We start from the raw sequence: 16462 nt of genomic DNA on the forward strand, positions 1-16462 counted from the left end.
TTGTTGCAAGGAGATTGGGGGGCTGGGGGGGGGTAGTAATACGTGCAAAGTAGCCGGCACAGACACAGCTCTCAAGAAACGGTAGCTGTGTGTTTTCTAAGTAATTGTTTTAATTTTTTTTTTTTCTTCCTGACCTTTTCTCTGCCCAGGGCCCGGAAAAGCATCCGTGGTTCGTAGGGACCTTCTGTGCCCGGCCCGAGGTGGTTGCCTTTCGCAGAGTCGGGTCACCTGCCGGGGGCGGCGGCGCCGCGAACCCCCGAGGCCCTGCTCTTCGGGTATTTACGGCGCGCGGCCGCCCCAGCGCCGGCTCAAGTCTGCGCTTCCAGGTTCAGTTTCAGGGTCTCGCCGGCAGCCCCGGCGGGCGGGCGCGCGGGTCCTCGGGGCGGGGGGCGCCCGGAGCTGGGCGGCGGCGGCCGGAGCCCCGGAGGAGGATGGGCGGCGGGCACAGCCGGCTGAGCTGCTGCGGAGCCCCCAGAAAGGTAAAGGGCCGGGGCGGCGAAGTTTGCCCCGGGAGGGAGGGGGCGCGGAGCCGCTCCGCCGCGGGCCCGTGGGCGCCGCCCGCCCTGCGAGCCTCCCGGGGCGCCGGGCGGAGGACGGCGGGGCGGGCGCGGGGGAAGGCGGGCAGAGCCGGCCGGGCTGAGCCGCGCGGGGCAGCCGAGTGCACCCGCACGGCGCCTGGGCCCCGCGAGCGCCGCTGAGCCGGCCGCCCCGCCGCGGAATCGCCCGGGGCCGAGGCAGGTGCCGGGCTCCCTTCGGTCGGGGGCTGCTGGCTGGGCCGCCCCGGCCAGGTGACGCGACCTCTCTGGGCCTCGCGCGCCTCCCGCGTCCCGAGGCCGCGCCTCGCAGAGTGGCCCTCGGGGTCCCAGCAGCGGCCCCACCCGGGACCCGTGTGAAATGCAGACTCTCGGGCTTCGCCCCGGACCTGCTAAAACAGGACCCGCCTTCTAACGAGCTGTCCGGGTGATGACAACAGACACTGAAGTTGGAGAAGCGCGGGTCGCGAGCCTCTTGGGGGGCCCCCAGCCGGTGCACGTGGGCTGTGCTGGGGGTAGCTGGGAGGGGCCAAAGAGGGAGGAGATCCACCGCCTGCTGCTGCCCTGCGTTTCCTTCCTGTCCCTCCCCCCGAGGGGCCTCGGAGCTGGGTCAGGACCCAGGAGACTCTACTCGGGTTTCTGGCAGTGGGACCAGGTGCCCCTGGGTTCTGAGCAGCCCAGAAGGTCAGAGCCTGGAGCCGAAGGACGACTTCCTTCGGGGACCCGAGCCGCAGAGGGGAAAGGGAGGGCCCTCAAATTCTAAGCCTTCTTCCTACTACTGCCTGCTTTTCAGCCAGGTGGGAATAGGTGGTCCCATGAACTTGGTGAGCAGTTCCCTGGGGACCCTGAGAAGCCCCAAACTGCAACAAAATGTAGTTATTTTTCATAAAACTTGAATCTCTCTCTCTCTCTCTCTCCCGCTTTGCTGGGACCAAGGCAAACTTTCCATGCCGTGTGCCTCGTTCTGAGAGAGGAGTTTTCACCCCAAGTACAATACCTCCTCTGCTTTTCTTGCTCCTCCTTTATTCCTAGTTCAGAAAACCTCGTCAAGCTCTGGCTGGGAATCCCTCACGTCATCCCTTACTGCAGCAGGGAAACTGAGGCTTACCTACAGCAGTGGAAGCAGAGGGCTGGCAGATAGGGATTGTGGGCAGATAAAGCTGAGCCTGGCTTGAGACCCGAAACGGAGCTGGCGATAGGTGGACATCAGTCCTGGCTCCACTGTAGACGTGCTTGGTGAACTGGAGCAAGCCCTTATCACTCTCTGGGCCTCAGTTTCTCCCTCTAGGGGGAGAGGGAGGGAGATGAGCAGGAAGATTTCCAAGGGTCTGAGAGTCTGTACCTGTGTCAATGTCTCAGTCTGCAAAGTGGGCCAAGAGTGAATTCCATCTAGGCAGGGGCAGAAGGAGACCAGAAGAGGGGCCCTGTCCCAGGCCTGACCCTTCTAACAGCGGGCATGGGTTCCCTTGCCGCCTTGCCCTTCCAAGAGCCTTACCAGCTGTCCCTGTCTGTCCTTGTCACAGTCTGAACTGGATGACCCTCCCCTACCACCCCCAAACCATGAAGGGCAAGTAAAGCCTGCACAGACTATCTCAGTGGGAAGGGACCTTGGGTACCACCTGGGATGATGCATGGATCAGAGGGTAAGGCCTGGAGAAGGGAAGTCTTGACCGAGGTCATAGAGTAGCTTAGAGTAGAACCCAGGCATCCAGTCCCCTAGCCCAGTGCTCTTTGTCTCTTCCCCTACTCTGTGCTTCCAGTGGCTTCTTATGGATTCCAGAGCCCTTTGGCCCAAAAGCCTTCACTCTGTTGCCTTAGGCCAGTCTGGCACATCTTCCCTGCCCCAGCAATGCCAGGCCCCTGCCCCTGTGTGGCAGGATTTATAAGTCAGTTCACTTAAAGTTCATGCCTGTTTCCATCCCTCCAGGCTGTGCTCCTGCCCAGCTTCTCATCCAGGTGCCAAACCCCGGAAGGCCTGAGCTCCCAAGGCCATCCCCACCAGCTGTCATTCCCTCAGGGAGACCCAGGGCTCTAAGGATGGGATGTACAAAAATGAGCTCACACTACAGAGGGGTTAGGTCATGGTCACAATGACTCACGCTGAGTGGCAGTTTACAGAGTGCTTTCACATCCTGCGAGCCTTACAAAAGCCCAAGAAGTTAGGCTGAGCTGCCGAATCTTCGCCACTCTATGGGTGAGGACACGGAGGTTCGGGGAGAAGTGATGTGTCCAAAGTCGTAGAGCCAGTTGGTGGCAAAGCTATTCAGCGGAGCCTGGTTTTCTGCACCCCCACTGGTGCTCATCACCTCCTATGGAGTAGGTGCTGCGTAAATATTTGAGTGAGCAGATGAAGGCCAGCCAATCAGGGTCGGGGTTAGCCCCGGGGCGCAACAGCACTACCTCACCCAGCCTTGAGAAATACAGGAAGATTCCTTGGATGTGGGGAGACGGAGGGGTGGGTGAGGATGCCTTGACTGAGCACTGAAGGTTTGGAGGCAGAGAGAAGAGCCCGAGCTGAGACTGAGCCAGAGAAAGTGCAGCATGATGGGCTCACTGTGGAAAGCAGGGGTGGCAAGCAGCAAGGAATGAGCCCAGAGCTTTCAGCGGGCACTGCCCTAGCTGGGGACAGAGGCTTGACCGTTGGGACCTCTCAGTCCTTCCAAGTTCAAAGATTAGAGGGTGTGCTGAGTTCTGTAGTCTACTGTGCCTGGTGGCCTTAGCCAAGACACCCCACCTGAGGCTGTCACTGCCTCATTGGGATGAGTTGAAATCCTGATGATGGCTGAGCAGGGATCCCTGGCAGGTGGATGCTGAGGAGCCATCTGCACTGTCTGGTCCTTCCTAAATCCATCTTGACTGATACCATGGGTGATATGGTCATGTCCCCAGGAAGACTTGGGAGGAGGATGGGCAGAGAGGGGAGAGGCCAGGGAAACATTTTCCACGAATTTGCCTGTAAGAGTAACATGGGAGTACAGAGGGGCCTTCCATCCCCAGTAGCTTCCGCCCCCCACCCCCCGGGCAGGGGTGGGGAAGGGCACCTAGTGCCTCATGGTCAAGCCCCTGTGTGTGTGCCTGGTATGATGTCTGAAATCCCTGGTCCCCAGGACTCTGACTCATGGCACCACAGTCCAGAGCAGAGTGGCAGAGAACCCACTCAGCACGGCTCCCACTACTGGGCCTTGGGCACCAGGTTCTCAATGGGTCTGTCGTGCAGGAGCCCTTCATGAGCACCTCCAGGTAGCAGGCCGGGTGAGAGAAAAGGGGGGGTGGGGAGGGATGCAGAAGTGAATGGCCTGGAAGAGCCCCGCGTGGGCGTACATAATTCTGAGACCAACCATGGCTGCTAAGGGCATGGGCTTCAGGGCAAAGTTCATGCATTCATTTACTCACCGGGCACAGCAGGCTCTGCCTAGGTGCTGCCGCAGTCCTGGCTCTATTGCACATTGGTTAAGTGACTGTGGAAAGGACTTGGCTCCTCCATGCCTCAGTTTCCTAATCTGTAAGATGGGTGTGAGATTAGCTCCTGGTTCATAGGGTTGTCTCAAGATTAGGAGAAAGAATGCATGCAGCGGAGCCCCTGAGACACACTGACTGGCAAGAATAGAGGTCATGTGGAGAATGTCATAAGGAGACTTTAAGGACATCACTGCCTAGATTGTACCCAAGGAAAGCAAACAGGGATGTAGGAAATAGGGGGACATTCATGTCCCTGGAAGGTTTTTGGGGTTGGGGACATGAAGCCTGGAGCCTGGCCATTGAAGTGTTGCCAAGGAGACTTGGGGAGCAGCCTTGTTTTCTGTTTTTCCAGAAGGCAGAATTGTGGCCCATAGGGGAAGCTAAAGGAAGCCAGATTCCACCTGTTCTGAGGAAGAGGTAGCGAGTTCCCCATCTCTGGAGAAGTTCAAGCAGAGGTCAGGTGACATTTTGTCAAGAATAGAAGAGGAGATGCAAGCCTAGGACTAGTAAATATTTTAGGATTCCACTTAAGAAATCTAATTCCGATTATTATAATGTTTGAGGCAAAATCTCAGAACCTGGGGGAGCCTGGGTGGCTCAGTCGGTTAAGCGTCTGCCATCGGCTCTGGTCATGATCTCAGGGCCCTGGGATCGAGTCCCGCATCAGGCTCCCTGCTCAGTGGGGAGCCTGCTTCTCCCTCTGCCTTTCCTCTCCCACAGCTTGTACTCACTGTCTCTCTTGCCTTCACTCTCTCTCAAATAAATAAATAAAATCCTAAAAAAGAAAATTCAGAATTTGGAAAAATATAAAGAAGTTTAAAAAATCACCCTTAAGACATAGCCTCTGCATACACTTCAGTGTCCTTCTATTTTTCCTATATAAATAATATCCACGAGGGTGACTTTTTACACAATTGGCAATATATTTTAAATTGGTTATATTCTAGTTAATATTTTGCTGGGGCATTCTTGTTAAATAGTCCATGGAAACATGATTTTTAATGGCCACTTAATATTCTGTGGATGTTCCATGGCTTATTTAACCAGTTTGGACACTTGGTTGTTTACATTCCCCACTCCTACCCTCATTATTCATGAGCATCTTTGTGTTTTCATCCTAATGGGTGAGAGGGGTGGCTCTGAGCTCAGAGGGGAGAGGAGGGGCTGAGGGAAGGCCTCCCTAGAGAGCTGGCATCTTGGCTGGGTTTTGAGGGTTGGTGGGGTGGGGCTAGATAGTTGTGTTGGGGTAAGTGGAATATAGAAAAGTCCAGGCTCCTGACACTTTGTCAATAAACTGGGCAAACCTGACCTTTTAGCTTGGTTTGCCAAGGATGGGACAATTGAACGTGAGAGGAAGCTGACTTTCCTGGGCACTGAGCCCCTTGCCCCAGGCATCATGGAGATGTTGGTGTGTATGTTGCCCACCCCAGAAAATCATCCCAGCTAGAGCCAATACAGGCTTCCATGCATTGCATTCTGAAAAGCTTGTGAGGTTGAAAGCCAGATTTCTATTTTATAAAGAGACCTCTGTACTTGGGTAGAAAAATTTCTAATAATCCTTGCCTTAAAGACACAATCTTTGGCAACACATTTTCTGCACATGTACATGTTTTCAATTCTGTTCTTTTCCTTTGTAGTTGAATTCCCAGATGGCTAATGTAGGTCCCCCAAGGGCAGGGTATGTACCCAGTCACCTAAAGACATCCATCTTTGCCTCTGTTGGGTGCTGAGTTTGGGGCCCAGATTTCATGTCTTTTTTGTTGTAAACAAGGCAGAATACATGAAACCTCAGATTCATTGCCCAGAAGCGGGCTACCATGTAAGTCAAGCTGATGATGGTCCTGGGTTTGGGGGTGGGAGGGGGCACTGCCAACTAACCTCTCAGTGTTCATGGAGCAGCTAGTAAATCTGCCTGGAACAGGGATTCTAAGGGGTCTCAGTGTAACACTTGTGAGCATTCAGGTTCAAAAAAAAAAAAAAAAAAAAAGACTTGGAAAATGTAGGGATACCCCTCCAAATAAAAGGAAAAGCCTGATGATGGTTGGCCTGATTGGTTTCCACCTTTGTCCTCTCAGTATCCTCCACCCTCAGAGCACTGTGAGGCCTACTGGATGACCAGGGAGAGCTGGACCTGTAGGTGGGGGAGGAGGAGGTTCCAGGAGTCCAACGTGGGCAGAGAGTAGGAGCAAGAGGAAAATCCATCCATCTTTAGCATGTGGAGATCTAAATCTGTCCATTACCTGAAGACAAGTCATCCTGCTTCTCTTGCCAGGTGAATTTTAATCCCTAAAAATCGTTTATCTTGTCACTTTATTTTCAAACCTGAATCTTCCAGAACATCTAGGCCAAATGCCTTATAAGACATAAAACATCCATCCTACGTCCGTGCTTTCCTCCAGATAAGTGATGTACAACCTGACCTACTTCTGCTTCTCCCTCTCCCCCAGTGGTGGTGTTCTTTTACTGGGTGTGCAAGGAACCTTGTAGACCTCCTTGCCACTTCTCCACGGCTCCACACAACCCTACCAGCTGCCCAGTGATTAAGGAAATAGCCCTGACGTTAGGAAAGTTACTTGTACTGGAGTGAATAGTGCCCCCACCATACACAACTCATGAACACACAGAACCTATGAATGTGACCTTATTTGAAATAGGTTTTTTTGGAGATGGAATCCAGTTAAGATAATGTCCTACTGGAATAGGGTGGGCCTTCACTCAATGACTGTTTCCTCATAAGAACAGGAAAATGTAGACAGTGAGAAAGCCAGAGATAACAGAAGTAGAGACTGGAAGGATGTAGACACATGAGCTAGGAAGCACTAAGGATTGCTGGCAAGCCCCAGAATCCGGGAGAGAAGGAGAAAAGGGTCAAACCTTCTCCCCCAGGACCTCCAGAAAGAACCAACTCTCCTGACACCTTGATTTTGGATTTCTAGCCTCCTGAACTGTGAGAGAATACATTTTTGTCTTAAGGCTCCAACTTTGTGGTAGTTTGTTACAGCAGCCCTAGGGACTGTGGATATATCTTCAGGTTCATTACTCCCACCCCCACTGTCAACCTCCACCATCAGTCGAGGGAGGGCAGCAGGAACCCCAGGCCTCTGTTTGGACCCAGGGTTCTCCAGAAGAGAAGGGAGCATGGCAAACAAGGAGGTGGTTGGCCAAGGCCTGGGTGCTTTCGGCCAGCAGTCGTGGCATCCGTGGAGGAAAGCACTGCCCAGGGAGTCAGCGGTGGTCTGACTCCTGCCCCTTCCGCTAGCCTGCTGGGGATCTGAGCTAGGGGGTCCTCTCCCTGCCCCTTGACTTCTCCATCTGGATAATGACCTGCCTTCGCTGCTTTTAGGTTTCAAGAGTCGTATTTCTTCCTGTTGTTGATTTCTTTGCACATGAGTAAAACTTGAATGCATCATTGTTTAAAAAATTCTAAGAATTCAGGTAAGACTAAAGCTCCCCATCCTTGGCTACAATGATCTTAGTCCTTTCTCAAGATATGACAAGTGTCATCAGGTTGTGCTTTTCTGTATAATAGAAATAGTTCATTTTGCATTTTGGTATTTTACCAAATGTCTTTCCGACGTTGTATGTAAAATGTGCTTCATTTTTTAAACTTATGACCTTGCGTAGTATGAGGTACCTTAGGGTATCAAGCCAGTCCCCACGACAGGTATGAAGCTGGTTCCCAGTGTTTCCCTATTACACACGACTCTGCCCTGAGCACCCTGGAGGTACTGTTGTCCTCACTAATGGGTGTCTCTCTGCTAGCAGTGCAATTGCAGGGCTACAGGGTGTCTATATGTGCTGCATATAACCTGGGGGTGGGTGGCTACTGGGCTCCCTGTCACCCTCTGCTCCAGGCAATTACTGCCTCCCACAGGGGCTGCTCGAGGACAGAGGGTATACATGAAGGGCGCAGGACACCCACTCAGGTCTTCCTGAGCAAGGGTGCCTCTTTCTTGGCCTCTGGAGAAGCCCTCTTCGTGCAGGGGTTGACAGCTGAGTGTGTCAGATTGCCTGCCCTGCTCTGCCCGGAGCAAATGAGCGTGCCAGGACTGATACAGGATGAGGTGTCCGAATGACCTCACTCTGCCCCTTCTTCTACATCCAAAGTATGTCAAAACTAAGAAGGACTCTGATGTATCCCATCACCCAACTCCATACCATACAGAAGAGGAAACAGAAGCCCGGAGAGGGTAGGGTACATTCCCAAGGTCACACAGCAAGCAAGTGGCAAGCCAGGATTTTGACTCTAAACCCCGCTCCATCCCACCACCTCCCAACTCGGCTGCTTGCCATTGGGTTGGGGAGATGGGTGGATATCTGATATGTTGTCTGTGCCCTCAGCATGTCTCTTTCTCTGCCCCGGCCACCGACATCATTTTCTATCTCACCCCTTCAGGGTCTCAGGCTGACCCAAATGCCAGAAATGGTGCTGAGTGCTTTTGCCAGCTCCAGGCCCTGCCAGGTGCCCCAGAATTGGTAGACACCCTGGGAAGCTGCTAGGGGACAGGGAAGCATGGGCTCTGGGGAGAAAGAAAAGGAATATTGTGCACTGGGAAACATTTCTGTAGGCCTCAGCTCCTCCATCTGTGAGCGAGGCTGGGCTCTGTGCTCAAGGCCTTCCCCACTGTCTGCCATGGTCTGCGCAAGAGGGAAGTGGTTCTGTCCTCCTCTGAGGCCTCATTTGTCAGTCAATCAGATAGGAACACTAGAGACCACATCCAGCCCCGACTTGGGTGCTCTGGGGGCATCACAGGTGTTCAGAGAATAGGCAGTGCCCCCAGCACAGCCGAGGGGTCCAGGCTGGCCCTCCTGCCTTTGGGGTGGTTGTGTAGCCAAACCACTCTATCCCCAGGCAGGCGGTGGGCGGTGGGGACGTCACACTCTGTAGCATGAATGAGGCAAGCTACATCTTCGGTGTCCCTGACACTGTGAAAATGAAATCAAATTCAGGCATCACTTTGGCAAAACACTTCTGCCCATCTTAGAGATAGGGAAGAAAACCTGTGTTTATGGTGATCGTCCATCTGGGCCTCTGTGATTTGGGTGTGAGCACCAATATTTCTCAACAGCCCTGAACATTTAGGCCCTGCCTTTCCTCCCCTTTCTGGAAGGGGGGGGGGCCTTTGGGCCTCCACCCCCACCTCCTTCCTGTCTCTACCCTCAGCCAATAGGCTCTGCCTTGGTTGTTAAGATTCTGAAACTACTGGTGAGGGGCCCCGCCCACGCTGAGCGCAGCCTCCGGAAAGGCAGCTCTGATACTGCAGACGGCTGTGACCTGAGTCCCGTGAGACCCAGAATCATCTGTCCCCTAGACTTCATCTGCTGAGATCAATCTGGTGTATGCATATAGGAGAAGGAACGGCGTCCAGGCTCCGCCTTGAATCTGGATTCTCAGTAGCGTTCTGCTCCCTGGCCTTGTGGCCTCTGACAAGTATTGTCTGCCCCACCTCTGGGCCTCAGTTTCTCCATCTGGAAATAGGAGATGAAGAATGGAATAAACTGTCTCCAGGGGCCCTGCCAACCCTGCCTTCTGGGTCCCAGGAAGCATTCCTCAGCCAGAAAGGGTGTAATAGGACTCTGTGGCCCAGGGAAGCCAGGCGACAGGAAAGGAGCTGGGTAACTCTTAAGGGTCCTTTGATTATTAAATTCTCTAAGGGAGGCAAAAATAATGAGGATGTAAATGATACCACTCAGTCAGAATTATACAAAGCCCAAAGGCCCGTGGAAAGCATGGAGTGATGTCCCTAAAGCAAGGTGAGACCAAGTGTCTTCTGGAAAGGCTGAGCCATCCTCAAGGCTGCTCTTGGCTTCCATCCTAGCAGGAGCCCCAGCGGAAGGAATAGCTGGGCGGCTTCCATCTGAGCTGCTCCTGCCTTACTCACCCATGCCTGGTGCAGCTCACAATTTGAGGGAAATTGAGGATTCTACCCCCTAGGCTTTAGTACAGGACTATGGAAATTTACTCCAAAGTACTACAACCTGGATAATACTCAACAGAGCCCCCGAGACTGTGTTAATGCTGGTGGCTTTCCCACACCACCTGTACTCTGTGTTTACCTGAGGGCTTTACTTGCTGAACATCAAGGATACTTTATAGAATTATAGACTGTTGGAGTTCAAGGTCCTCTGTAATCACTCAGTCCCACCTGTGAAATGAAGTTTACCTCTTCTTGCATGCTCCTGGTGATGGGGAACTCACTGTCACCACTGCACCCCCAACCTCTAGTAAGGCAGCTTATCTCTGTCTGGGGCAGTTCTGAAATTCTTCTTCATGTTGAACTGAAACTTCTTGAAACTTCTAGTCCTTAGCCACAAGCCTGCCCTCTAAGGATGTGTGGACCACACACTAGCAGCTTCTACCTCGTGACAGTCCTGCAGAGATTTGAAGACAGCGGCCAGGTTTTCTTGCCTCTTCTTGACGCTGACCAACTGTTGTCAACAGTACCTCCTATAATTTGGTTTTGTGCCTCCTTCCACATCTTGTCAACTCCTTTTGGATGTATTCCAATTTGTCAATTTACTTTTCAAAATGCAAGCGTCTTCTACGGGTCTCACTGGACCCAATCTGAGCTCATCGGGCTTTTCCACAGCTCTGGCCACTGTCCTCCCACTCGACCCTGACTTTTTTTTTTTTAAGATTTTATTTATTTATGAGAGACACACACACAGAGAGAGGCAGAGACACAGGCAGAGGGAGAAGCAGGCTCCATGCAGGGAGCCCGATGTGGGACACGATCCCGGGGCCCCAGGATCACGCCCTGGGCCAAAGGCAGCGCTAAACCGCTGGGCCACCGGGGATACCCTCGACCCTGACTTTGTACCTGTATTTGGCAGCCACATCCTGCTGCAAATCGGGTTGGCTTCAGGTTGAACCCAAAGCAGGGCTCTGGTCTGCTTGACAACAAGGAGCTGGGCCCCAGAACTGTGTGTGTTACCAAGATAAAAGCACCCTATTTCCAGCCTTCATAGTGGAAGGGCTGCCCTGGAGTTTGGAAGAACTGTTCCAACCCTGACGCCTGGCAGATACAGAAACTGAGGACCAGAGCAGGCAAGGGACTTCCTGAAAGGCTCATAGGAAAGCTGGGACCCAGGTCTCCTGGTGTCTCCCCCGGTCAGGGGTTCTGCTTACACGTCCTGTGCTGCCAACTGCTCCCCTGGCTCTCTTCTTCCAGTTTCTATCAACTCAGGAAACCCTGCTATCTCTCTTCCAGAGCTCGATCCGGATGCCCCACCCCAGCCCTGGCCCTCCCCGGTCTGCTTTTGGAAGGGGAAATTCTTGTGTCTCCCTCCCAGCCCCTGTCCTGTCCCACTGCAGGCTGAACTCTGCTCTGTAGCCTCTGAGGAGGAAGCCGCTGGAGCCCCAACCTGGGGATTTTCCATGTAGTGGCTGCTTATCAATTCTTACTCAGCTCTGGGCTCTGTGTCCTTAGGCTTTTGTGAGCATCAGGACCTCCTGCATAGATTGGCAGATGGGAGCTTCCTGGCACACACATCACCCTTGGACTCTGTGGGTCCAGAACTGGGCCTGGGGGCTGTGTTAAGCAAGCTTTCCAGGTGGTTCTAATACGGGAGACCCATAGACCACATTCCTAGAAATTGTGTTCTGGGCATCATAACAGATGCTGGGACAAATCCAAAGTGAGTTTCAAAAATGATCCCTATCCTCAAAGAGCCCCCTTGGCCTAGCTGGAGAAACACAGGTAACCAGACAGGTGCTCATGCTGGTGTTCGGACAGGTACTGGAGCACAGAGCCACCAGGAACTAACTCAGCCCTGGGAAGAGACAAAGGAGAAATGTGACATGAGCTCAGCCTGGAAGCCTGAGGAACTGGAGGGTGCACCATGCTGGGATGGGCTTGAGCAGCTTGGGTCGGTCTTGAACACATGGATGCACCCATTGGGGCCAGGAATACCATAGGCTTGTTTGGTTTGGGCCTACCAAATCTGCCCACTATTTTTTAAAAAATGGTACTATTCCATGTTGGCAAGGTTGCACTGAAACTGGCCTTCTCATGTGCCAGTAGTGGGCGTGTTCATTGGTAGAACCTTTCTGGAAGGTAGAACCAGTAGTTTGGGATATGTAAAAAAAAATCGTATAAATCGGCAGGTGATTAGTGAAAGCATAATTTGGAAATTTAAAAATGTAAATAACCGAAGTACTCATGCAGATTATTAATCAAATGATTGAATTTGTTCACAAAGATATAATGTTTGAGTCGTGAAAATTAATATATTTACAGAATATTTAATGCCATGTAGTAAATGCTTATAATGTAGTTGAAAAAGTAAAACATATAAAGTATATATAATGTTCAAATAATGAATAGATATATCTATTATTACTACTCCTATAATTGGAGGAAGATGTTTATAAATATTCATTAAAGAAATAGGAAAGAAGAGGAGGATAGTAGCCTAAGGACAGAGAGTGATGAGTCTTGAACGTCATTGGAAGGAGTAATTCTGGGAGTGATTTTATCAGGATCTGGGGACTCAAGCCCCTGGTTATACATCCTGCCTGTGGTCTGGAAGCCGTTTGTGGAGAAGAGCTTTTCACCCTTCTGTGATTGTTATTTGGCAGGAGACAGTTTTTTATGAGCTTTATGATCTTACTTCAGGCCACCCTGAGGGAGATCTACCAAAGCACTGCTTTTCAAACAGAAAGTAATACACTCAGGCAATGTTTGAGCTCTTAGACTATGCCAGACATTATAGGTACATTATCCCATCTAATCCTTAAAACAATCTCATGAGGCAACCAAGGTTTAGAGAGGCCATGCCATCATACAGTGTTAGATTTAGGATTTGAATCCAGGTCTGGGTAATTCTAGAATCCCAGAGTTCTTTTTTTTTTAAGATTTTATTTATTTATTTATTTATTTATTTATTTATTTATTTATTTATTTATTTATTTATTTTAGAGATAGAGATTGGGGGCGGGTGGGAAGGGGCAGAGGGAGAGAAGCAGATTCCATGCTGAGCACAGAGCTGGACAGTGGGTCTCAATCCCACAACCCCAAGATCATGACCAAGAGCTTAACCGACTGAGCCATCCAGACATCCCTAAATCCCAGAGTTCTTAACACACCACTCCATCTCTAATGTGCTAAGACCTGGTTCTGATGTGGATTTTGCCATCAAGGCACAATGTGACCATGTCTTGCTTCCCTGGGTTTCCTCACTGTAATAACTCTGCCCATCAGCGCTATCGAGAGGGGCTGTGGGTAGAGGCCTAGAGTTGGAACACCGTGGGGATCCACTACTGTGTTCTTGACTCTATTTTGCAAAGGAGGGAGCAGGAGCCCAAAGAAGGGAAGAAATTTGCCCAGGTTTGTAGAAGAGCCAGGACTGGAATTCAGGAATTCTCAGTCCCATAAAAACATCCCCAGATGAGCATAACCAGTGGTGGCAACCAGGATGTGACAAGCACTTATCTCCCTTCTTCCTACAGGCCAGAGTAGAGAGGCTGGCTCCCATCACTTCCCTGATTCTTGCTCTGACAGCTCCCCTGGCTTGTGCCTGGGCCAGGCATCCCCTCTCGCCTGGGCAGGGAGAGCCCCGTCTTCACAGGGTGGAAGGAGAACTCAGTAGTCAGGCATCCGCAGCCACGGAGCGCCTGCCCCAGCCACTGACCTGGGTGGGGGTGATAGTGCCGTGTCATGTTCAACTGGCCAGGGGCTCACATCGTACCAGGCTCTGCTGGGTACTTTGGGGGCAGGAGTTGAAGGTTGTAGAAGCCTTCCCTTGACTTGACTTCCTTCTCCAGCCAGAAGTATGCTTTCTAGCAGCATTTCAATCATTCTTTAGTTCAGGAAATTGTTAATAATTTTGTGCAATAATTTACTTTTAAAAATCTGTTACCATAGTAAAAAGTAAAGTTTGTCTTTTACAGTGATAATTCGTAATGGAACATTTTCAAAGCCTTCCCATAGGCTGGCTTATTTATTTAAGTCTCTCTCTCTCTCTCTCTCTCTTTTTTTTTTTTTTTTTTTTTTTTTTTTTTAGAGAGGGAGATGGGGGAGGGGAACAGGGTTGGGGAGAGAGGGAATCTTATGCAGGCTCCACACCCAGCATGGAGCCAGACAGCATGGAGCCTGGACACGAGCCTCATCTCAGCCCTGAGATCATGACCTGGGCTGAAATCAAGAGTCAGATGCTTAACTGACTGAGCCACACAGATGCCCCTTTTAAGTGTTTCTTAAAATGGGATCTAGAAATTTTTTTTTTGTTTTTTAAAAGCATCTTTAAAAAACATTGTTTTAGAGATTTTATTATTTATTCATAAGAGACAGAGAGAAAGGCAGAGACATAGGCAGAGGGAGCAGACTCCTCACAGGGAGCCCGATGCGGGACTCAATCCTGGAACCCCGGGATCATGCCCTGAGCTAAAGACAGACGCTCAACTGCTGAGCCATCCAGGCGTCCCAAAGCATCCTTTTTTAAAAGGTATAATTGACATATGAATATTATATTAGTTTCAGGTATACAACAATGATTAGATGTTTGCATATATTGTAAAGTAATCACCACAGTAAGTCTAGTTACTACCCGAAAACATTTTTAAAAGTGTACAGAATGGCTTAACTTTTTTTTTTTCTACCCCAGATTCTGGCCAAGTGGCCAGGGCCAGGCCTTGACTGACTTTCCACCAGCTGGGGTGAAGTGGGAAAAATTAAAGGTGTAGGTGTGTGTATAACGTTGAATAAGCATGTCAGTTCCCCTTTCCCAGAAGAAAAGTCTTGAGCTTTCCTTACTATATTTTGGAAGGTTATCATGTGCTCTATTTTATGAAATGATAGTGTTAGTCTGCAAATAATATTTTTCAGCATCCTTTCTCATCAACCCATATCAACTCTCCAATTAAAAGATACCATTTACGAAACTTGAAAATCTGGGAGCCACTGGCACTGCTCTGGAATACAGCCCTTTGGCATCTGTTCCCTCCTTTGATCAGATTCACCCAATACTGGCCAACATTGGTTAAAGCACCCAGAGGTATGGCTCAAATCCTTGACTCTGCCAACGATTCTCTAATCTACCTTGATTGAGTCCTGACTTCACTTAGCCTCAGCTGCCTCTTCTTTAAATTGGAGATATTCAGGGACCCCTGGGTGGCTCAGCGGTTAAGCATCTGCCTCTGACTCAGGGCGTGATCCTGCAGTCCTGGGATTGAGTCCCACATCGGGCCCCCTGCATGGAGCCTGCTTCTCTCTCTCTCTCTCTCTCTCTCTCTCTCTCTTTGTGTGTGTGTGTCTTTCATGAATAAATAAATAAAATATTTTAAAAAATAAATTGGTGATATTCATATTTCCCAGGATCATTCTGAAGATTTGCTAAGGTAGTATAGATAAGACATCATGATGCCCAGTACATCCTGAGTATGGTGTCTTATCCCCATCTGTCAAGTAAGTACCACTGCCTCTTTATAGTTGGCGAAGCACCCCCTCTAACAAAGAATAATCATGGTAAAACCATGGCTTGGACCTCTTCTCTTTTTAAAGAACTGATTTTTTTAAAAAAGATTTTATGTATTTACTCATAAGAGACCCACAGAGAGAGGCAGAGACACAGGCAGAGGGAGAAGTAGGCTCCCTACAAGAAGCCCGGTGTGCGACCCTCTCCCTGGATCCTGGGATCATGCCCTGAGCCAAAGGTAGACACTCATCCACTGAGCCACTCAGGTGCCCCAAGAATTGATTTATTTATTTGAGAGAGAGAGAGCAGGGAGAGGAGCAGACAACCAGACTCTGCACTGAGCATCAGCCGGACATAGGGCTCAATCCCAGGACCCTGAGATCACGACATGAGCCAAAACCAAGAGTTGGAAACTTACCCTACTGAGCCACCCAAGCACCCCCCACCCCCATGGCTTGGACTTCTGATGCTTTGTCCCAAATATAGGGAACTTGGAAGGAAGCTGTGGTAAGCGTAGGTCCTCAGAGGAAAGGGTAATTGTCTCTGAATTCAAGATTGGAAAGTTTCAGCTCTAACTGGGGTGAGGATAATAGCAAAAGGTCTGAGTAAGTGCTGGGAGAAGGAAGAGGTGGGCAGGGAGGGCCTTCTGGTTGGTTCACAAACCACAAGAATCTAAGGAGAGGTCAATCAGCATCAAGCTCCCCACTGAAGGTTTCCCTGGTGATGATGAGAAATCCTGCTATGGGAACCCCTTCCCTACAGAGGGAGTGCTGCCTTCGGCTAGTGAGGGAGGCAGCCTAAGCAACTGGATCCAGGGCAAGGTCTGGCATAACTGGACATCAGTCCTGTCTTGCCTTTGGAAGGATCCAGTATAGCATACATCCTCACATTGACTTCCTACCTTATTTATTCATGAGAGACACACAGAGACAGAGACATAGGCAGAGGCAGAAGCAGGCTCTCTAAGGGGAGCTTGATGTGGGACTCGATCCCAAAACCCCGGGATCATGACCTGAGCCAAAGGCAGACGCTCAACCACTGAGCCACCCAGGTGC

The 16462-nt window shown here is 50.7% G+C and overlaps 1 protein-coding gene across 1 annotated transcript in view; it reads left to right on the forward strand.

The window, feature by feature from the left end:
* The first annotated feature begins 344 nt into the window (after positions 1-344).
* CCDC69 (coiled-coil domain containing 69) overlaps positions 345-16462 on the forward strand; it is a 36679-nt gene continuing 20561 nt past the window's right edge. The window contains exon 1 of the mRNA XM_038534985.1: positions 345-479. Within this exon, the coding sequence (XP_038390913.1) occupies positions 432-479 (48 nt within the window). The 5' untranslated portion in view covers positions 345-431. The remainder of the gene's footprint in view (positions 480-16462) is intronic.

This window comes from Canis lupus, chromosome 4 (genome assembly GCF_011100685.1).
Source record: "Canis lupus familiaris isolate Mischka breed German Shepherd chromosome 4, alternate assembly UU_Cfam_GSD_1.0, whole genome shotgun sequence".
NCBI lineage: Eukaryota > Metazoa > Chordata > Mammalia > Carnivora > Canidae > Canis > Canis lupus.